The following is a 23,878-nucleotide window of genomic DNA, read 5'->3' on the forward strand; positions in this document are numbered from 1 at the left end:
TAGTACTGACACTTCTTCCTTCATTATTTTATCCGGAGCCTGGTGTTAGTATAGTTATCTCAAGAGAAAAATGATGGGTTGAACTGTCCGCCGGGATCTAAGAGAACACTTTCGCTGGATGTTGGCTGTGTAAAGGCAGGTCCAGCAGGACTCGGCCCACCACAGAAGCAGCCAGGCAACAAGGCCATGTTTCATGGAAAATAGGGTCTGAACTAAAAGTGTCCTTTGTGCTTGTCTGAGATGGAGGGATGGGACTTCTAGCAATTTAACGTATTTCTCCTTCATGGAAATCGAGGCAGCCTCTGATCTTGCTATCACATGACAAGTACTTATTTGATTTTTGGTGATTTGGGGAACAGCTGTGGACAAACGATTTTTCTGCTAAAAAGAGCCAGCTGCGTTCTGACGCGTTAGCGAATGCTGGGGCATACTAAACTCCCCCATCCACCATGTTTCTAATCCGGGGAGAGCTTCAGCAACTCACCTGCTTTTTATTGATATTCGTGGCAGATAAAAGCATCTGAGGGGTGCCTGGGTGGCTCGGTCGGTTGAATGTCCGACTTCGGCTCAGGTCATGATCTCGCGGGTCGCGGGTTCGAGCCCCACATCGGGCTCTCTGCTGACAGCTAGCTCAGAGCCTAGAGCCTGCTTCTGATTCTGTGTTTCCCTCTCTCTCTGACCCTCCCCTGCTCACGCTGTCTGTCTTTCTCTCTCAAAAAAATAAATAAAACATTAAAAAAAACATCTGAATAGTTGCAAATGCATTTTCTAATCTTTTTTTTTTTTTTTTTTTTTTTAAATCATTGTCATCAGCATTCAGTTAGGTACCTTTTCCATTCAGGGCACTGTGATTGACACAAGGTTGTGAGATGTTTTACGATGTGGATAGACTACTTTTCTCCGGTGGGTCAGCATTAGCTTTATTTTTAGCAGATGAAATCACTGTAGAAAGAATGTGAAGTGAAGGCAGCCGAGAGCTGTGCTCCTTAGGTCCTCCAACTTTTCGGAGTTTGCTATCTGGGTGGTCATGGATGCCCCTTCTTATGCCATGTGATTCACAGGCTGTTGCCTCTGCCTTCTTTCATTCTGGCACCTGACGAACTCCTGGCTGAAGACTTCTTCGTGACAGCCACTTGATGTCCTCGCAGCTTGTCTTCTCTGTGCTTCCTTAGCCCCTTGGTGTGTTTTTCACTAGAATGTGGTTTTGCTTTTTTAAATGGCAAATGACTTCTTACTTAACTTTATTAATTTGTGCTTCTATCGTTCAGCTCTTATAACTCGGAGGATTAAGAAACACACTAGGGGAATTGGGTAGGTAGGGTCTTCTATAATGGGTAAAAAAAAAAAAAAGCTTTACTTTTGGTTGTGAACATCTGTAGGGCAGCTGAGAGAGTCTTTTCTACCATTGCAGTGTTGAATTTTCACGAGGGACAGTTGGGTCTGAATTCTTGTATAAGCCTACTCTATTAGCAGTTTCTTTAACAATGCTGTATAATGCCTGTGAGTAGAAGCAAGCCATTTCAAAACGTAAAAATAGAACATAGAGCTGCACTCTTCAGTGTGGTAGCCACAGCCACATGTGGTTATTAAAGTTAAAATCAATTAAAACTAAATAAAATTTTAATTTTAATGCCTTAGTCATAGTTGTCACATTTTCGTGTGGTTGATAGCCACACGTAGTTAGTGGCTTCTGTTTTGGACAGTGCAAATTTAGAATATTTCCATCACAGAAATTTCTGTTGGATGGTGCCCATCTAGATCCTATAGAAAAGTTCATGTATTTTAAAGCATTGGGTGAAGTAGATTCACCCAGTTCTTCTTTTCTGTGGAAGGATGTTTCTTTCAGTTGAAGAATTTGAAGCAATCTGAAATTCCCTCTGCTTTCTTTACATTTTTCTTTGGTTGTGGCACCCTCTAGTGTTTCAGCTTTGGTGTAGATGCATTATCATGAAATAATCTGTGATTTGAGTCCAAGAGCACTGAAATATTTTGGAAAATTCTGTGTATGTATGCGTTTTTATAGGGAGGAGGTCTGTAGCTTTCACCTATCCTCAGAAGGGTTCATAATCCAAAAAAGGCCAAGAACTACTCTGAATAGAGGTGCTTATAAGGCCCGAACTTGTTTTTTTTTTTAAAGATTTTATTTTTAAGTAATCTCTACACCCAATGTGGGACTCGAACGCACATCCCCAAGATCAAGAGTCACATGTTCCACTGACTGAGCCAGCCAGGTGCCCCTGGCCAAAACCTTTTGGTTTGTGATCTATAAGCATTTTTTCCCCCAATATAAAAATAAATCCTGTAACTTTCCTTTTGACATTTCTATGCTTTGCTTATATTTCTATGTAGAATTAATAATAATAATAGGTAACACTTAAACAGGACTTGTTATACACCATGTCCTGTTTTAAGCCCTTGTACCTATTAACTTACTTGGTCCCCAGTAATTCTAGTAAGTAGGTTCTATTAATCTCCCCATTTGAGAGCTGGTGAAACAAAAGCATAGAAGTCAAGTGGAACTTGTCTAAGGCGCTAGTGAATGGCAGGGCAAAGACGTGAATCCAGTAATACTTCAGCTTCAGACTCTGTACTCTTTGACCACCTCGCTCTAGGAGTGAGGTTAAGCCTTTAAGCAGGTATGAGATAGAAAGGAGTGGAGACTTCGCACACCCTGTACACTTTGTGTCCAGTTCTATTGTAAGAAAAAATAACAACTCTAAATTGCTGCAAGCCACACTGGAAATTATAGATAGTACCCTCTGTTGATTTCCAATAGGTATGCAGAGATCTGTGCAGCCTGCCAAGAACTTAGAGCAGTAGATGAAGGTCAAAACTTTGCTGCCACATTTTCTTTGATTGGTCCAGACCCTTAAACTAGTCTATTAATTGAATATGACAAATATTTTCGTGAATAATAGTTTGTCACTATTATTTCCATAAAAATACATTTATTGTATTACCGTGATGTTGATTTTAAGGTTTCTGGAATATTAGACTTATTATAGGTGCACGCGGCTGGTTCAGTTGGTAGAGCATGCAACTCTTGATCTCAGGGTCCTGAGTTTAAGCCCCATATTGGGTGTAGAGCTTATTAAAAATAAAAAAAAAAGAGTAGGTAAGATATATTCAAATAGATACAAGTTTATATTTATATCTCCTACCTCCCTTACTGTCTGTATCCTCTTCTTAACTTGTAAGTGTTACATTTCTCTCTTCATGAGTCATATTATACTCTCTAACTTGGCCTTGTTTTAATGACTCATTAGACCCAAGATTTTGAATTCAACTTCCATCAGTGTATGGAAACAAACCCTAGTTGTGGTCTTACCAGAAAATGTCCTTAGCATCTACTTTATTGACAGTATAAGATGTCAGTACCTTTTGTTATATTGACTTATACAAGGCAATATATAAAGTTTTGCTGCTTACCAGCACCCTATGAGTTATTTCTGATGAGGGTACATAGTTTCTTCCCTTTGTATCAATCCAGGCCTAGTAAATCATAGGAGGTATTTCAGGGCATTTAATTCTGGGAGGGGGGGTTACCCAGGGCCTGGAAGACTGAAGGGGCAAAAAGTAGACACCGAGGTAATCCAGATACTAAGATCTACGGGAGGCAGCTACCACCCCTAGGGCTAGAGGAACAGAAGAGAAGACTCTAGGAGTTCAGAGCCTCCCCTCCCCCCCTTCAGCTGGTAATTGGATCTCTGACTAGGATGCCAGGCAGCTGGTACTCACCCACCAGGGGAGAAGGGGCGCGGCTGGAGTTGGGAGATGGAGCTGTCCTCGCTGGAGCAACATTGATAGGAATGAGAACTGCAAGGAAATCCCCTTTCCCTCCCTCCTCCTAGTTGACACTTTTGTCTCCCCTTGGGGAAACCTAACAGGAAGCTGGCTGGTAAGCTTGGTAAAGGGTGGCTGACCCAGCCCAAAGCTGGGTACACAGCACTTCAGCACAGGAATAGAAGGGCTTAGGAGTGAAGGACAAGCAATGAATAGCCATCACAACCTTATAGGGACAGGACGGAAACTGTAATGCTGGGCTTCTGCTTTAGTAATTAAAACATGCAATCAATTATACACCCAAACATTTATTAAAGAGCAAATTATGACAGCTGCTATTCCTAGAGACTTGATGGACCCAAGCGCTGCCTTCAGTGAGCTTACAGTGCTGTTTTGACAATACTGTGGGTGGATACTCATCCTTAAGTCATTATGACGTTGTGTACGGAGCTTGTTTTTCGCACTTATTATGTTAACCGTGCTATTATTAACTGGATTCTTGGGTAAATAATTAATGAATATTTACAAAGTTTATCAACATATCAGAATGAAAAATATTATGATTGCAGTCATACAAAATTTTGTTACTTTCAAATGCTCCAAACTAAGATAAGAAGTTGCTCTTATGCAAGGCAAGATAGTTTCTAAACTTAATCTGTGCTGCTCTCTTGATTCTTAGTGTAAGATAGGAATTTGATTTTTCTTTTTTAAAAAAAAATTTTAGTATCTATTTATTTATTTCTGAGAGAGAGAGAGACAGAGTAGAAGCAGGGGAGGGGCAGAAAGAGAGGGAGATACAGAATCTGAAGCAGGCTCCAGGCTCTGAGCTGTCTGCACGGAGCCCGATGTGGGGCTCAAACTTACGAACCATGGGATCATGACCTGAGCCGAAGTTGGACACTTAACCGACTGAGCCACCCAGGTGCCGTTGGAATTTGATTCTTCTAGTGACATTTGCTATGGTATGTCACTTAAATTTCAAAAGGCTCAATTTGGAAGGCCATCTTCTAGTTATTTGTTTTAAAAGTTTATTTTGGTGGAAGTCAAAGTATATACTCATATGATAAAAAATCAAGTAGAAGGATTTATAATAAAAACCTGTGGCCTTTGCCACACTCTTCCCTACCCCCTGAAAAGTACTACTTTTCATAGATAATTATTCATTTTTGTTTATAATTTAACTATTTTGTTTATGGTATTGTCAAACAATAATTACTGCATAACTCTAAATAATATGTGAATACCATTTCCTGGCTTATCAAATGTGGACATTTTTTATTTCCTTTTGTGTAAGGAGGGGAGCACAGGGAAGACAGTGCTAGTCTAGTTTTGATGGTTACATTGTCATACTGAGTTCTTCCATCAGCTTTTTTTTTGTTTTTAGAGAGAGAGAGAGACTGTGTGTATGTGTGTGTGAATGCGGCAGAGGGACAGAGAGAAAGAGAAAGAGAGAATCTTAAGCAGACTTCACACTCAGCACAGAGCCCCATGTGGGGCTTGATCCCATGACCCTGGGATCATGACCTGAGCTAAAATAGAGAGTCCGGTTGAGCCACTGAGGTGCCCCTTCCATTAGCTCTTGATAGCATCTCCTGACTCCCTCACTGCATGAAGATAGGATGTCAGTGCTTCTAGCCATTCCTCCACTTCCCCACCCTTAACCTCATTTCTCTCAGCTTTATCTGTGCTTTTACATGGTCATGGTTCATAACCCTTACATTCTATTTTGTACTATATTTAATTTTCTGCATTTTTACCTATAGTTGAAGTCTGAAAATGGAAAACAGTGAACTGCCTACACGACTGTGGCTTCATTTTTCCCCCCTCTTTGGAGAGCCCAGTGGTGTGGGAGGATGTTTTTTTTTTTTCAAGTCCAGTATCCCCCTGGGCTATTTGAAAGAGACTATTCCTAGGAAGGTCAAATGGATTCTTCTTGTCTTAAGCTACATTTATTACTCAGAATTAAGCTATATTTTTACCCTTACTTCTCTTTTCACCTTGACTTTCTTGTGCAGTTTTTTTTTTTCCTGCTGTGTTGAGATTTTGATCCATTTCTTTACATTCTCCCAAGAATCAAATCCTACTGTTAACTTTAGGCTTTTTTGAGAAAGGCTCTTCTGTTGTGCAAAATTTCTCTCCCAGTTATGGAGTTTAGATTCTGGCCATGTCTGAGATAAGTTGAACCTCTTGGTTTTCCTGTGCCTGGTTTGGACTTTCCCTTCAGCAGTTCTTGCAGTTTTTCTTTTGATATGATAATGCTATTGATTAGACTGTGCTTTCCTTTACATTGAGTTATACCTTGATTAGATTTCCTGGCCTGCTCTTTATACTTTGATTTTTTTTTTTAATACTCTACACTTAATCTTTTCCATTGTGTGTGGATTAGATTAAATTGAACTCTGTTGGACATGTCATCCAAATTCCAGTAGCTTCCTAGGCATTATTGACTTCAAATACCAGGGTGCTTGGAGACAGGCCAATCCGGTTTTTTGTGCCCTTTTCATTACCTTTCAGTCTTGCCCTTCCTGGCCCAGAATGGCAAGAGGAGGAACTCCTCCATTCCAGGCCACTTCCTCCCTAGCCCCATGATGATCCAGCTAAGGAGGAAGTTTTAGTAAACATATTAAATGCCATGTTATCGTTTTGGGGAATGACTTTCTTGAATGGAGTGTTGACTAATCTGTTGGACATCATTGGCTCCACGTGTGCCTTTGTTTGGATGCGGTAGTTAGAGTGACACGTTGCTTTCACCTTGCTTCTCATGTCTGTTTGGAGGAATCACTGATAGACTCATCTCCTGGCTCTTCATTTTGTGCACTCTCATGAAATTATGCAGGAGCTGTGGGTTCTCAACAGTTTCCTTATGTATAGGAGGACAGTATCTCAGTTGCTAGAGTTAGGATAATAAGGAAGAGCTTTTTAGATGCCCGACTCTGAGTCTTTTGCCCACAACTAAGAAACCCGTATTCTCAGAGGTGGATGTCTCCTGTAAAGATGAAGAAACTGAGGCCCGATCCTTGCAAGACTAGTCAGGGATTGAGTCAAGAAGTGTATGACCGTAAAGGGTATGAGGAAATCTGATGTCATCATCATAATTAATATTGAGCATTTATATGCCAGGCACTGTGTTTCTTTCTCACTTTATCTAGATGATATCGTTTAATCTCATATCCTTTGAGGACAGGTACTGTCGTTTTCTTTTCATTTAAAAACAAATATTGAATTTTATTGAACAAATTGAACAAATATTTCTTTTATTTAAAAACAAATCAGTAACTTGTCCCAAGCGTCTGATAATAGCCTGTTTTTAAAAATTCTTACTCTTCTGTTTTCATTTATTAGCATTTCCTATCAGTTTTGCTGTCCACGGAATCTGACTCTGAGTGGATGAAAGCTAAAATGCTTTACTAGAAACGATGCCCTCCAGCAGTGTGTATATGCCGGTCATATCTGGCTTGAAACACCCCATTTTAAGTATTATTTTATGAAAACATCGAAAGCGTCATATGCAAGTAACTCTCTCTGGTTCAGAGAAGTCTGAAATATCTTTGCCTTCGGTTTTTACAGAGTGCTGAATAAAAATGGTTAGAGAGGCTGCAGGGTGGGATGGGGAGAGAGGTGAGAAGAGATGCGGCCCTGGGCACAAGTGACAGGCCTGTGAAACAGGCCTGTTGATTTATGCCTGAACCGCATTCTGCAGGAGAGAATGGAAATCCATTCCACCAAGTGCACAGCAGACAAATCCCTTTGAAAAGCAGTTAGATTGCCATCTAATCCCAAATCATTTAAAAACAATTTTGAACAACCCAGAATTTTAAAATGCCCTAAGTAGTTTGTCTCTCACACTAGAAGAACACTGAAATGGATGGAAAAACAGTACTTTCATGGTGTTTTCTTCTCATATATTGTGTTTCATTGTGCAACTTAAATAGTGTGTTCAAGTTGCATTTTGGAAATGTGCAAACCTGGTGGGTAGAATATAGTGCCTTGAATATTTCTGAAACACACCAAACTTAAAGGATAGGGAAGAAACCTTACTAGATACCCTTCTTTAAATAAAGAAAAAAGAAAGAAAGAAAAAAATTTATTTCAACATTATTTTAGACTTTTAGAAAAGTTGCAAAAATAGTATAAAGATCTCTCATTACTCACATTTCCCAAATGTTAACATTTTACCTTGTTTTATTTATTTATTTTTCTCACTCTTATTAAACACATACTGTTTTACCAGGTACCTTCCAAAGCTCTGTTTGAAGGAACAATCCTGAAGGCATTATGCCTCACAGAGCTACAGGCCTGGGAAGATGACCTCGAGCAGAAAGAACGTGTGGAAAGAGGGGGTCAGATGATAGCCAACTGATTCCTAACCATTTCGGATTTGAGGCCTCGTGTGGCGGTTTTATTTTGTAATTAAGGGAATTTTTTTTAAATATTTTTATTTATTTCTAGGAGAGAGAGAGAGAAAGACAGCATGATCATGGGAGGGACAGAGAGAGAGGGAGATACAGACTCCGAAATAGGCTCCAGGCTCTGAGCTGGCAGTCAGCACAGAGCCCGACGCGGGGCTCGAACTCACGAACTGCGAGATCATGACCTAAGCGAAAGTCGGTCGCTTAACCGACTAAGCCACCCAGGCGCCCCAAAGCGCCTGTATTTTAGGAAATACAGAATACTCTTGGAGGTAACGGAATGTTCCCAAAGAATCAAGATTAGAAGGATGAGTTGTTACATGTATAGTGGTGTGAGAATGACAGAAGGTAATTAAAAGTTAGAGCAAAAAAAAAATTTTTTTTGGACACAGCACAAGAATATGAAACAAATCAAGAGCCTCTGAAAGGTGAAAACCTGGTCATCTACATGGAACCTATTGACCTGAAGAAGAAAGACATAACAAAATGGAGCTTAAGAAAACTCTCTGGAGGGGTAAGGGCAGGCATAGGCGTCTAGGGAAAAGAAAGAAAGAAAGCAATCACTCAGAGAACCCAAGGATTTCAGAAGTCTTCAAAGAAGGAAAAGGAAAGTTTTACAGTAGAGTGGAATAAAAATGGTAGAAGAATTTTGCATGAGTAGATAAGTGTGTCCTTCTTACTTGTAGCCGTAAGGGTTATATCTGTCTGGCCGCCTTTCTTTTTTTTACTGGTAAACTCTAGATAGGCAGTGCTATATCCTGTTGCATGCTGGTTGAATTCCAGACTGGGGGTGAATGGGTGGATGGGTTATACAAGTAGAGATTAAACACTCAGCTTGTCAGTAAGCATCAATTTCAAATATGTATACTCTTGATTGAGAAATTTTACCTTTAAGAATTTTGTTTTAATTAGAATTATTTTTAAATTTTAATTACAATATAGTTAGCATATAGTGTTATATTAGTTTCAGATGTACAATAAAGTGTTTTAACAACTCCATACATTATTCAGTGACTCTTATCCCCTTCATGTATTCCACCCATCTCCCCCCCCCCCCCCCTTCTGGTAATCATCTGTTTGTTCTCTGTAGTTAAGAGTCTGTTTCTTGATTTGTCTCTTTTTTCTTTGTTCATTTGTTTCTTAAATTCCACATATAAGTGAAATCATGGCATTTGTCTTTTTCTGACTGACTTATTTCAGAGTATTGTACTCTTTTTTTTTTAAGTTTATTTATTTTGAGAGAGACAGAGACAATACGAGCAGGGGAAAGACAGAGAAACAGAGAGGGAGAGAATCCCAAGCAGGTTCCCCACTCACAGTGCAGAGCCTGATGCAGGGCTTGATCCCACAAACCATGAGATCCTGACCTGAACCAAAACCGAGAGTTGGATACTTAACCAACTAAGCCACTGAGGTACCCCTGTACCCCACCTTTTTTAAATCAAACAATATGCAGGATTTTTTTTTTTTTTTAAAGATAATGGCTAGTTTTATTATTCTGATGTCATCTATCCTTCACACAGTAGTTACACTGGTGTCAGGCATGATTTTTTTTAATTGTGGGAAAATATACATAACATAAAATGTACTTACCACCTTAACCATTTCGTAGTGTACAGTTCAGTAGTGTCAAGTACATTCACATTGTTATGTAATCTCCAGGACTCTTTTCATCTTGCAAAACTGAAACTCCTGTGAGGCAGTCCCTCTGTTTTCCCTCTCCTCTCAGCCCCTTGCAGCTACCCTTCTACTTTCTATGAATTTGAGACTACTTTAGAGACTTCATCTAAGTGGAATCATACAGTATTTGTCCTTTTTAACTACCTTATTTCCCTTAGCAGAGTATCTTCAAGTTCATCTATGTGGTAGCATGTGTCGGAATTTCTTTTCTTCTTTAACCTTTATTAAGGTATAATTGACAAATAGAGGGGAGAGCATAGTTTTCCCATGTACCCCCCCTCTCATCCCCACACTGGCCCAGCCTCCAGTACCAACACCCCCCATAGCAGAGTGGTGCATTTGTTCTAATAGATCAGCCTACATGGACATACTATTATCATCCTGTAATTCACATTATGGCTTGCTCTTTGTGTTTTACATTTTATGGGTTTGGATAAATGCTTGATGACATACTTTCTACCATTATGGTATCACACACAGTAGTTTTTTCCCCCTATAATATTTGTGCTTCACCTGTTGATTCTTACCCTCATCCCTGGCAACCACTGATTCTTTTACTGTCTTCATAGTTTTGCCTTTTCCAGACCCTTCGTCCAGTTGCAATCATACACTATGTAGCCTTTTAACATTGACTTCTTTCACTTAGCTGTGCATTTAAGGTTCCTCCATGTCTTTTCATAGCTTAATAACCCATATCTTTGTAGTGCTGAATAATATCCCATTATCTGAATATTCCACAGTTAGTTTATCCATTCACCTGTTGGAGGATATTTCAGTTACTTCCCAGGTGTAGCAGTTAGGAATATGCTATGACATCTCTTTACAGGTTTTTTTCGTGAACATAAGTTTTTAACTTCTTAGGTAAATACCAAAGAGCACAATTACTGGATTGTGTGGTAAGAAAATATTTAGTTTTGTAATAAACTTCCAAACCACCTCCCAAAGTATCTGTACCATTTTGCATTTCCACTATTAATAAATGAGAATTCCTGTTGCTTCCCATCCTAACAAGCATTTGGTAGTATTGGTAATTTGGATTTTAGTCATTCCAGTAGATGTATGGTATTATCTCGTTTTAATTTGCAGTTCCCTAATGACATGATTGAACATCTTTTCACGTGCTTATCTGCTATCTGTATAACTTTTTGGTGAGGTGTCCAGGTCTTTTGCCATTTTTTAATCAGATGGTTCATTTTCTCATGGTTTAAAGAGTTCTTTGTACATTTTGGAAAATAGTCCTTTATCCGATGACTTTTACAAATATCTTCTCCCAGTCTGTGACTCGTCTTCTCATTATCTTCATAGAAGGCACTTTCCATAGAGCAGAAATTTTTAATGATGTCTGGCTTCTCAATTATTTCTTTCATGGATCAAGCACTTGATGTTGTCTCTAAAAAGACATCACCAGAGCAAAGGTTATCTAAATTCTCTCCTATGTTATCTTCTAGGAGTCTTATAGTTTTGCATGTTACATTTAGGTCTGTGATCCATTTTGAGTTCATTTTTGGAAGGGTGTAAAGTTTGTCCAGATTCAGTTTTGACATGTGATGCCCATTTGTTCTAGCACCGTTTGTTGAGGAGACTCTTTTTGGCTCCATTATATTGCCTTTGCCTCAGTCAAAGATCAGCAGACTGTATTTATGGGGATCAATTTCTGGTCTCTCTATTCTGTTGATTTGTTTGTTCTTTCACCAATTCCACACTGTTGATTACTGTAGCTTTATAATAAGTCTTGAAGCAGATTATCATGAGTCTTCCATATAAACGTTAGAGTCAGTTTATTGATATCCATCAGATAATTTGCTGGGATTTCAGTTAGGATTGCATTGAATCCGTGGATGAATTTAGGACCTCTTGACAATATTGAGTCTTCCTATCCATGAACATGGAATCTGTTTTCTATTATTTAGTTCTTCTTTGATTTCCTTCATCAGAGTTTTATAGTTTTCCTCAAATGGATCTTGTCCATATTTTGTTAGATTTATACCTAAGTATTCTGTTTTTTGTCTTTTGGGGTTTTCATTTGTTTGTTTGCCTGCTAGTGTAAATGGCATTGTGTTTTAAATTCAAATTCTATTTGTTTATTGCTGGAATATAGGAAAGCAATTGACTTTTGTATATGAACTTTGTATCCTGCAACGTTACTGTAATTACTGATTAGTTTCAGGAGGTTTTTTGCTTCTTTTGGATTTCCTGCATTAGACAATCATATCATCTTGAACAATCACATTTATTTTTCCTTCCCACTCAATAAACCGTTTATTTCTTTTCCTTGTCTTACTGGACTAGTCTAGGACTTTGAGTTCAATGTTGAAAAAGAGGGGTGAGAGGGAACATCCTTATTCCTGTTATTAGCAGGAAAGCTTCTAGTTTCTCAGCATTAAATATGATGCTGGCTGTAGATTTTTTATATATTTTAAGAGTTAAGGAAGTTCTTTCTCTTTTTAGTTTGCATTCCTTTTTGAAGGCTGAATACCATTCTAGTGTGTGTATGTGTGTATGTATGTATGTATGTATATACACACATATTTTGTTTATCCATTCATCCATCAGGGGATAGTTGGGTTGCTTCTATCTTTCTAGCTATTGTGAATAATTGTGCTGTGAAAATGGGTGTACAAATAGCTCTTTGAGACCCTGTGTTCAGTTCTTCTAGGTATATACCCAGAAGTGGAATTGCTGGATCATATGGTAATATTTTTCAGTTTATTGAGGATCCAGTATGCAAAATTTTATATGCATGGATATTCACTGCCCTGATGTGTATAATAGAAACATTTGGAAGCAGCCTTGCTATGCATCAGTAGGTGTTCGATTACATAATGATGGCACATCCATACAATGAAGTATGTACTGCAGCTGTTTAGAAAGATCTGTAAGTTTTGACATGTCAAAATGTCTAAATAGATTGTAATATGAAACAACAGACGATAAAATAATATATATAACATGAACCTGTTTTTATTTAAAATCATATATATATATATATATGTATGTATGTATGCTTCAAAAACATTTTTTTAAGGATAACACACTTCTGTAGGTTAAAAGGGAAGAGGGGACAGATTAAAATTGCCGTAGAAGTATAAACCTTTATCTTGTGACTGCATCATGGGGCGCCTGGGTAGCTGAGTCCATTGAGCATTGGACTCTTGATTTTGGCTCAGGTCATGATCTCACAGTTCATGAGATTGAGCCCCAAGTTGGGCCCTGTGCTGATAGTGCAGAGCCTGCTTGGGATTCTCTCCCTCTCTTTCCGTCCCCTGTTCTCTCTCTCTTTCTCTCTCTCTCAAAATAAATGAATAAACTTAAAGAAAATTACTACATCACATCAAGGTTTATAAGAAGCAATTTTATAAGCAGAAAAACCAATTTAAGTGATAGTATTTTTGGAAAAAATAAAGCTTAACTTCTGTTTGTCTGAAATACAAAGAAAATGTTTAAGTGTTCATTTACTTATTAAGTGGTTTTTCTTAAAGTTCATTTATTTATTTTGAGAGAGAAAGAGAGAGCAAATGGGAGAGGGGCAGAAAGAGAGGGAGAGAGAATCCCAAGCAGCTGTGTTATCAGCACAGAGCCCAATACACGGCTCAATTCCACAAACTGAACCACGAGATCATGACCTGAGCTGAAATCAACAGTTGGATGCTTTATCAAATGAGCCACCCACATGCCCCATGGGTGATTTTATGTCTACAATTTCTTTTTTTTAATTTTTTTAATTTTTTTTAAATTTATTTCTAGGAGAGAGAGAAAGAGACAGCATGAGCAGGGGAGGGTCAGAGAGAGAGGGAGTCACAGACTGAAACAGGCTCCAGGCTCTGAGCTGGCAGTCAGCACAGAGCCCGACGTGGGGCCCGAACCCACGAACCGTGAGATCATGACCTAAACGAAAGTCGGACGCTCAACCGACTAAGCCACCCAGGCGCCCCAATGTCTACAATTTCAAATGCAAGTCATTGAGATCTTTAAATATCTTTTTACTGTTATATGTAATATCAAGAGTACTTCCTATTTTGTGACCTGAGGCATAAAATTAGCACAATGAATTTCTGTCAAAATTGTTTTAAACAAGGAAAATGTTCTACCATTTTTAGGTTATATTTGAATGGTGCTTTCCATTTCCTATGACTTGGTGTAGTGAAGTAGGTAGTGAAATTGTAGGCTTCCTCTGCTCTTGAGGAAAATATTGCTAGTATAAGTGTTGTGTTACATTGCACCCTGAATTCTGTTCTTTGCCTTTGCTTCTGAAAGTAAATCTTCATGGAGGAACACGGAGTGACCCAAACTGAACACATGGCTACCATAGAAGCCCATGCAGTTGCCCAGCAAGTGCAGCAGGTCCATGTGGCCACCTACACTGAGCACAGTATGCTGAGTGCTGATGAGGACTCTCCCTCCTCTCCAGAGGACACTTCTTACGATGATTCAGACATCCTCAACTCCACGGCAGCTGATGAGGTCACAGCTCATCTGGCTGCTGCAGGTAATGTTGTTTAGATTGAATGCTCTTCACATGTTGCTTACCTTCAGTACTGTGCATGTCTGCGAGGGCCTAGGGTGCAGGTACTTTCACATACATCTTCATATTGTACCCACATGCTGTTTTTTTAAGCCTTGCATTTACAATTTGTGCCTGTATTATACTGAAACCAAAGCTCTAGAATCATATCCTATTAATGATATGACTTTGGTTTTGTTTTTTCATTCATTCCAACAATCTTTTGACTTTTTAACTAAAGCATTTAGTCCATTTACATTAAATGTAGTCACTATATTTAGATTTAAATGTATCATGTTTACTATATGCTTTCTCTTCATCCCGCTTACTCTTTGTTTATATTCCCTTCATGTTTTAGAGGGCCTGGAAAATTTTTAATTTTTTTTCTTGTTAGTTTGAAAGTTATACATACTTTTACAATTAGTGGTACCCCAGAAATGATAATACATCCTTAATTTATTTCAGAGTCTTCTGTAATTGGTACTTTTGTCCTCTTTAGGGATAATGCAATTTTCTTGGAACACTGGATTTTATTCCTCTGCCCCTGACCTGTATGCTGTTGTTGTTCTGTATATTAATTCTTTGTATATTTTAAGCCATACAAGACATTTTTTATACATAGTTAGTGTTCATTTTTTCCCTTTATATCCAAGTTGCCTCCTGAGAATTTTTCTTCTACTTAAAGATGCCATTTAGTATTTCCTTCATCATAGAAGTCTCTCAGTTTTCACTTCTCTGAGAATGTTCTTATTTAACCTTTAATCTCAAAGGATATTCTCACTGGGTATAGAATCCTAGGTAGGTACTTTCCCCTTCATATTGAAGACACTGTTCCCACTGTCCTGGTTTTCATCCTTGCTTTTCGGAATTCAACTGTTTCATTCTAACAGCTACTCCTTTGAAGGTTATCTCCGTCATAGGCCCTACCTCCAGCTGTTCTTAAGATCTTCTCTGTCTTCAGTTTTGTTTTGTTTTGTTTTCCCGGTGTTCAGTTTTTGTGATATATGTGGACTTCTCATTTAATTCTCTTTAGGATTCTTTGAACATCTTGAATCTGTGGATTGATGTCTTTCATCATTTCCAGAAAATCTTAGTCACGATTTTGCTTTGGTTTTGCTTTTGCTCCATTCTGTCTCTTCCTTCTCTGACTCCAGTGAAATATGTTTTCCTCATCAAGTCCTTTGTGTCTCTTACCTTCTATTCTGTATTGCTATCATTTTGTTTCTCTCTGCTTTGGTCTATGGAGTTTCTTCAGACTGTCTTCCAGTTTATTAATTTTCCTCTCCATCTAAGGTGCTTTTAAATCTGTCCACTGAGCTACTAATTTTAGTAATAGTTAATAGTTTTATTTATTTTTTTGTTTTAGAATTTCTAGTATGTTTTTTAGTTCCCAAATTTGTACTATTATTGTTTCTAGTTATAATAGGAAAAAAAGTCTTTTTACTTTCCATGAGTGAAGTAGCATCATGATTTTAAAGTAAATTTGGTAATTCTACTCTCTCAAGTGCCTGTGGGTCTTTTTCTGTTATATGTTGTTAGTGCTATTTCTTGTTTACATTGGTTTTCTCTTCATGTATTGGTTATATTTAAATGAATGCCGGATGGTATGTTTGAAAATTTATTTTTAGAAATAATTTGGAGTCTAGAATATTATTGTCCTCTAGAGAGGATTTTTGTTTGCTTCTGCCAGCTGCCCGAGGACAGTAGCAATCCTGGATTATCTTAATCCAGTTTAAGGTTTTGAGATTTTCTGGGCCACTAACTGACTTAAAGCTGGGCTATATTTTGTACCATTCTCTTTGCTATTTACATTGTATATTTAGCACTATGTAGAAGACTCCAGTGTAAGCCATACCTGGATGGATTTGATATTGTATAGGAACACTGATCTTAGAAGATATTTGGGGAAAGCTGAACAGTAAATCAATTATTGGGAATAGCCAACATATTTCATCTTTTTAATATTTGCTATGTTTAAAGGGAAGAAGACAAGTGTAATGAAAAAGAACCCAGTGACTCTCAGTTATCATCCACTGTGTATTTCTGGAATTGTGAATTTAAAATAAAATTTAGTGGCAGAACACATATAAAATGTTTGTAAAATATATTTTGAAATTTTTATACTTCCCAGAAGAGGGCATCCTAACATAATGAATCCAGGTCAACTTCTTTCCTAGGAAGGAAGATGCTTTTGAGACCTAGTTTTGCTGTATTATCATATGTACTGCATTGCCATAGTGCTAAAATTAGGAAAGGACTTTAATCTAACATTTTCATGTGGCAAATGTGGAAACTGAGGCCTAGCTAGTAGAAATGATTTACCATTTAACCATTCAACAATTACTGAGGAATTACTATATACTCTCTGTCACTATATATAGATACTACAAACAAGACAGGGAAAACCTTGCTCTTATAGTAGCTTACAGACCAGTGGTGGAGAGAAGGGTACAAATAATAAAGTAAAATAAAAAGCACTGAGTACTCTAGAGGAAATAATAGGGTAAGGTGAATGGAGAGGGTTACTGCTTTTTTTTTAAATTCTATTCTTTTCTCTCCCTCCACTGAGGTAACCACTATTCTAAATTTGATCTTTGTCATTCTCATGCATTTCTTTTATACTTCTGCTATATATGTATGTATCAATAAACAATACTTAGCATTGTTGGCATGTTTTAAATTTTATATAAATGATATCATTTCTTATCCTCTCTGTAACATTGTTTATTTTATTCGGTATTCTTTTTTTGAGATTTCATTCATACTGATGATGTCGCAGTTTTATTTTGACTGTTATTTGATATTCCATTGGTCATCTAAATATGTCATATATCATTATAACAGTTAAGTTGTTTATAAGTTTTTGCTATTACAATAACTCCAAATGAAAATCATTTTATGTTTTCTTGTATAAATTGTGAAGAATTTCTTTTGGCATTGGTTTTCAAACTCTGGACATTTCCCACACTGATACATTTTACCATGTGATCTAGGAGAAATGAATACACATATAACTGGAATAACAGTTTCTCGTGGCATAATACTTATCCCTCTGCAAGTGACACACCCTCTGATATGTTCTAGTATCTTTCACTTTATTCCATTTTATTTAAAAAACAAACAATTACTCATGAACCACCAAAGAACAGAAACTTGCAGTTTGAAAACAATGCTGAAGGGCATACCCACACAGAGAATTAGAGGGCAAAGATGGGCACATTTTCAAATTTACTAAATGTTTCAAATGTCTTTCCAGAACATTGTATGGACTTACATTCCCAAAAGCAATATGCTGGAGTGCCTCTCACTTCCAGTCCCTACCAGATTTCATATGGTCAATCGTTTTCTGTTTTTGCCAGTCGGATGAATATGAAATAACATCTCACTGTTGGTTAAATTTACTTATGTCTGAGCAAGAGGTTCCAGACAGTACAGGAAGACAAGTTAGAGCACCATTTCAGATCTTTATTCACTGTTCATTTTTCTTCTTTTGCACATTTCCTGTTTATGCCTTAGTCCATTTGGGTTATCATTTCTTTCTTACCGATTTGTCAGAGTTATTGATATATTTTTAATACTGTTCTTTTCTTAATAATATGTATTGCATTTATTATCTTCTCCCAATTTGTTGACCACTCCTTTCCCTAAGTTTTTATTATTTCTTTTTGTCCATAAAGGTTTTAATTTATATTATTATGAAATTTATTAGCTTCATCAGGTCATGATCTCACGGCTCATGGGTTTGAACCCCATGTCGGGCTCTGTGCTGACAGCCAGCTCAGAGCCTGGAGCCTGCTTCAGATTCTGTATCTCCCTCTCTCTCTGACCCTCCCCTGCTCATGCTGTCTCTCTTTCTCTCAGAAATAAATAAAACATTAAAAAAAATTTTAACGGTTTTTGCTATGTTGGGTTTAAAAATTTTGTTTTCTAATGTTTATCTTTTTTTTTTTTTTTTGAAAGAGAGAGAGAACACAAGCGGGGGAGGAGCAGAGAGAGGGGGAGACACAGAATGTGAAGAGTATCTAGACTCAGAGCTGTCAGCACAGAGCCCAGTGCAGGGCTTTTACTGTGAGATCATGGCTTGAGCCAAAATCAAGAGTCAGACACTCAACTGACTGAGCCACACAGGTGCCCTTGTCCCAGTACTATTTTTTTTTTTTTTTAATTTTAAAAAATGTTTGTTTATTTTTGAGAGAGGGACAGCATGCAAGAAGGGGAGGGGCAGAGAGAGGGCGAAACAGAATCTAAAGCAGGCTCCAGGCTCTGAGCTGTCAGCACAAATCCCGACGCGGGGCTCAAGCCCATGAACTGTGAGATTATGACCTGAGCTGAAGTCAGATGCTTAACCAACTGAGTCACCCATGTGCACTCCAGTACCATATTTTTAATAATTGATCTTTTTCCCACTTTGGTCTTCTGACACAAGAAGATGTTTGTGAACTCTTAATTCAGTTGCACTGGTGTGTCTATCCTTCAGGCAGTTCCACAGTGTCTTAATGACTATAGCTTTATAGTAACTACTGATATTTGGTAGGAGGACACCTTTTAAAATTCTTAAAAATTGTTTTGTGTTTAATGTTTTATTTATTTCTGAGAGAGAGACAGTATGAACAGGGGAGGGTCAGAGAGAAAGGGAGACACAAAAATCTGAAGCAGGCTCCAGGCTCTGAGCTAGCGGTCAGCACAGAGCCCGACGTGGGGCTTGAACCCACGAACCGTGAGATCATCACCTGAGCCAAAGTTGGATGCCCAACTGACTGAGCCACCCAGACACCCCTAAAATTCTTAAAATTCTTTTTATTTTATTTTATTTTACAAATAGTTTATTGTCAAATTAGTTTCCACATAACACCCAGTGCTCATCCCCACAAGTGCCCTCCTCCATGCCGATCCCTCCCTTCCCCCCACATCCATCAGTCCTCAGTTTTTGTCAGCATTCAAGAGTCTCTCATGGTTTGCCTCTCTCCCTATCCCCCACCATTTCCCCCCTTCTTCTCCCCTTTGTTCCTCAGTTAAGTCCCTCCTAATCCTCTTATACGTGCAAACATATGATATTTGTCCTTCTCTGCCTTATTTCACTCAGCATAACACCCTCAAGGTCCATCCATGTTGCTACACATGGCCAGATTTCACTGTTTCTCATTGCCATGTAGTATTCCATGGTATAGATAGACCACATCTTCTTGATCCATTCATCCGTGGATGGACACTTAGGCTCTTTCCATGTTTTAGCTATTGTTGAGAGTGCTGCTATGAACTAAAATTCTTAAAATTCTTAACAATTATTCTGGCGGTTCTTGACCTTTTGTGTTTCCATTTAAATTTTAAGATCAATTTCTCAATTTCCACAAAAACTTATACCAGGACTTTTATTTGAATTGTATTGAATTCATAAATTAATTAAGCATTTTTTTTAACATTTATTCATTTTTGGAGAGAGAGTGCGAGTAGGGGAGGGGCAGAGAGAAGGAGACACAGAATCTGAAGCAGGCTCCATGCTCTGAGCTGTCAGCACAGAGCCCTACACAAGGCTTGAACCCATGAGCGGTGAGATCACGACCTGAGCCGAAGTCGGATGCTTAACAGACAGCCATCTAGGTGCCAGCAGAGAGGCTTATTTTAGTTGAGCCACTTAGAACATATATAATACATATGCGAGTATAAATGTGATTAGTTAAATATAATTTTCATTTTAGTTTTTTACAGCGTTTACAAAAAAGAATAAAAGTGTTTAAAAAAGAAAAAAAAATGGAATGTCCTTGATATGTTGAGATTCCATGGATCAGAGACTCCAATAATTCCTTAGGGCCTACGCTTCATTTTAATAATTATTTTCACAGCAAGCGAGACCAACTTTTATTATTATGTTTCCCTTAGAATGGGATAGTTTTCATCTCTTTCCTGCCACCATCAATTTTTTTTGTGATCCACAACTCCATTTTAGGCACATTTCTCAGATATTTAAAAAAAAAATTCTGATTGAGATAATATTCTTCCCGATATTCCTCTTATGGGCGTTGTTGTTACTATTTGAGTCCCAAGTACAAGTGATTGTCTCTGACTTCTTTAACTTGGGGTCATGGAAAGAGGGGCACAGGGGATGGAAATAAAATTTGAATCTGTGATTTTGTTTTCTTTTGTCAAGCTCTTCTCAGTGCTGTAGTCTCATCTAGCGCCTCTGAGACTATTGCCTCCACAGGAAAGGCACGCTGGCAAAGCAAAACATGAAGTAAAACTGAGCTAGAGTATGGTGGGGAGGTGTTTCAGTCCATCCCCCTTTCAGAGTCATGGTACGTTTCATTGGTAAACGAAAATATGATCGTGTTGAACAGTAGTGAAGTATGTTGATCCTGTCAGGAACACTCTGTGTTGAGGGGATATGAGGAAATAAGTGCTGCCTTTTCTGTACCTGTTTTCTGTCTTGTACGGTTCACGGGCCTTGCCTGATCTCATGCACACGTTGTTATTTCAGGTCCTGTGGGAATGGCAGCGGCGGCTGCTGTAGCAACAGGAAAGAAGCGGAAACGGCCTCATGTGTTTGAGTCTAATCCATCTATCCGGAAGAGACAGCAAACACGTTTGCTTCGGTGAGGCCTCCCCTATCCATACCGTTGCTGGTCCTCAAGCACTTCATGGTGCAGGCGACAGAGATAGAACCTACGATACTAGGTGCATCGAGGATCCAAAGTTAGACCCCTCAATGGCAGAGTTAGACTTCAGAGTACTCCTGGGGAATTAGGTACATGAAACTAGAAATGATGAACCGATGTATAATATCACATCAGTGCCTTCAGAGAAAATTTTTAGGCCTGCTCTGTGCAGACATTGTTCTGGGCCTTGGGAATATCAGAGTGAGCAAAACAGCATCCCTTAAGGAGCTCTTAGTCTAGCGGCGGGAAAAGAAAAATGTCAAATGAAGATAAGTACTTTGGGAAAAAATGAAGTGGAGTAAGGAAAAGAGATTGGGGCTTGGGGAGATACAGAGGTCTGGGAAGTCCTCTTTGATAGGTAGACTTTGAACAGAGACCTGAAGTAAGTGAAAGGACATTGTTGTGTCTGGGGGAAGAGCTTTTCAGACAGAGGGAATAGCAAAAGCAAAGTTTCTGAAGTCGGATGGAACATGATCGTCTTGTTTGGGGAACAGCCAGGGAGAGAATAAGAGGAGACTGAGACAGAGTAGGAGTATATATGATAAGGGGTGCTGGGGTGGCTCAGTCGTTTGAGAGTCTAGCTCTTGATTTTGGCTCAGGTCATGATCTCAGGGTTATGTGATCAAACCCTGCATCAGCTCCGTGCTAGATGTGGAGGCTGCTTAAAATTTTCTCTCTCCCCCCCCACCCCCCTCACTTTCTATCTTAAAAAAAAAAAAAAAAAAGAAGAAGTAGTATGTCATGGGGTCTTTGGTTCAGTATAAGGGCTTTGACTCTTGTTCTGAGTGGAAGGGGCAATCAGTGAAAGCTTTTTTTTTTTAAGTTTATTTATTTATTTTGAGAGAGAGTGAGAGTGGAGAAGAGGCAGAGAAAGAGAGGGAAAGAGAGAAAATCCCAGTCAAGCCCCACACTGTCAACATGGAGCCCATTGTGGGGTTCAAGCCCACAAACTGTGAGATCATGGCTAAGGCAAAATCAAGTGGGACGCTTAACTGACTGAGCCACCCAGGTGCCCCAAGAAGTCAGTGAAGGCTTTTGACTAAAGCGGTGATATGGTCTGATTTATATTTTATTTTAATTATTTTAAATGTTTATTTATTTTGAGAGAGAGAGTGTGAGTAGAGAAAGAGCAGAGGGAGAGGGGGAAAGAGAGTATGGGAAAGGGGAGTGGTAGAGGGGTACAGGAAGAGAAAGAGAATCCCAAGCAGGCTCTGAGCTGTCAGTGCAGAACCCGACAAGGGGCTTGATCTCATAAACTGTGAGATCCCCTAATTTATATATATATATATATATTTTAATTTTTTACATTTATTTATTTTTAAGAGACAGAGTAAGCCAGAGAGTGAGTGGGGGAGGGGCAAAGAGAGAAGGAGACACAGAATCTGAAACAGGCTCCAGGCTCTGAGCAAGCATTCAGAACAGAACCTGATGCGGGGCTCGAACCCATGAACTGCGAGATCATGACCTAAGCCGAAGTCGGATGCTCAACTGACTGAACCACTAGGCGCCCCCCCCCCCAATTTATATTTTAAAAGGATCCCTCAGGCTGTGATGTTGAGAATAGAATTTAGGTGTTTGAGAAAGGAACCAGGGAGAGTAATTAGGAGGTTATTGTAATAATCCAGGACAGAAATTATAGTGTCTTAAAACTAATATAGCAACAGCAAAGGAAGTAATACATCAAGTCCTGAATGTATTTCGGAAGCCAACTCCAGCACGAATAATTAATGGGTTGGATGTGGGGTGTGAGAGCAAAAAAAAAAAAAAAGGAGTGAAGGGTGACCTCAAGACTTTTGGTCCGATTACTAGAAAGACTGAGATGACACTGGAAGAGGAACGTATAGGAAGAAGGGTAGGGAAGACTCAGGAATTTGGTTTTAGGCACAGGAGATTTGTGATACATCTTAAACATTAAGTGGAGGTACAGAAAAGTAGTTGATGCATGAGTCTGGAATTCAAAGGAGGGATCTCTGCTGAAGAAAGAAGCATGTAGGCAGTATCTAAGACTGTGAGACTGGAAGAGCTCACCTAGGGAGTGAGTGCAGACTGAGGCCTGAACTACCCGGTAGAGGCTGGAGAGTGGAAAGGAACGAACAGAGGAGTCCAAGAAGCTACCAGCAAATCCGAAGGAAAACTAAAAGAGCAGTATCCTGGAAACCAAGTGCAGAAAGAGTTTTAAGAAGGAAGGCATGTGATTGGCTGTGTCAAATGCTGCTGACAGGTTGAGCAAGATGCAAACTGACCATTAGATTTAGCGACATGGAGGTCATGATTGAAGTTGACAAGAGCTTTTTCAAAGGAGCGTAAGGATGAAAGAATTGGGAGTGTCTGCAAGAAAGAATGGGAAGAGAAGAATTGGAGACCGTGAATATAGACCATTCCTTTGTGAATATAGACCATTCCTTTAAGGAGTGCTGCCAAGTTTCTTGTTTGGTGTATGTTCCTTTGCTCATTTCTGTTTTCTCTGAAGAGTTTGTAGGTTGCAAAGAAAGATTACCACCCAAGCACGGTACACAGAGGACTTAATATTTTTGGTTGCACAACATCCATACATACTGGATTAGAAATTTCATCTACAAAATGTTCTAGATGGTTTTGTTCTTGTAGTATTTTAAATATTATATCCAAATTCTCTAGGTGTCTATTGGAATGTTGAATCCAAATGGAGGGCCAGCACATGTAAATGATATGTGATAAAAGCTAGAAAACACAGTTTATACTAAGGACAGAAGAAGAAGACTATAAGAAACTGACGGAAAAACCCAAAAAGTACTGAACAGTAGCTTTCAACAAACAAAGATTTTATATACCACTAGACAGGCAATTTTTCTCATTTCCTTTCATGATGGTAAAGG

The 23,878-nt window shown here is 38.7% G+C and overlaps 1 protein-coding gene across 4 annotated transcripts in view; it reads left to right on the forward strand.

Moving 5' to 3' along the window:
- NRF1 (nuclear respiratory factor 1) overlaps positions 1-23,878 on the forward strand; it is a 145,628-nt gene that overhangs the window by 36,922 nt on the left and 84,828 nt on the right. For all 4 annotated transcript variants that reach the window (XM_039243645.1, XM_039243654.1, XM_039243671.1 and 1 more), the window contains exons 2-3: positions 14,127-14,358; positions 20,846-20,960. In XM_039243645.1, coding sequence (XP_039099576.1) covers positions 14,136-14,358; positions 20,846-20,960 — 338 coding nt within the window. In that variant the 5' untranslated portion in view covers positions 14,127-14,135. The remainder of the gene's footprint in view (positions 1-14,126; positions 14,359-20,845; positions 20,961-23,878) is intronic.

The sequence above is a fragment of the Hyaena hyaena genome, unplaced genomic scaffold (assembly GCF_003009895.1).
Source record: "Hyaena hyaena isolate Hyena2069 unplaced genomic scaffold, ASM300989v1 scaffold_8, whole genome shotgun sequence".
NCBI lineage: Eukaryota > Metazoa > Chordata > Mammalia > Carnivora > Hyaenidae > Hyaena > Hyaena hyaena.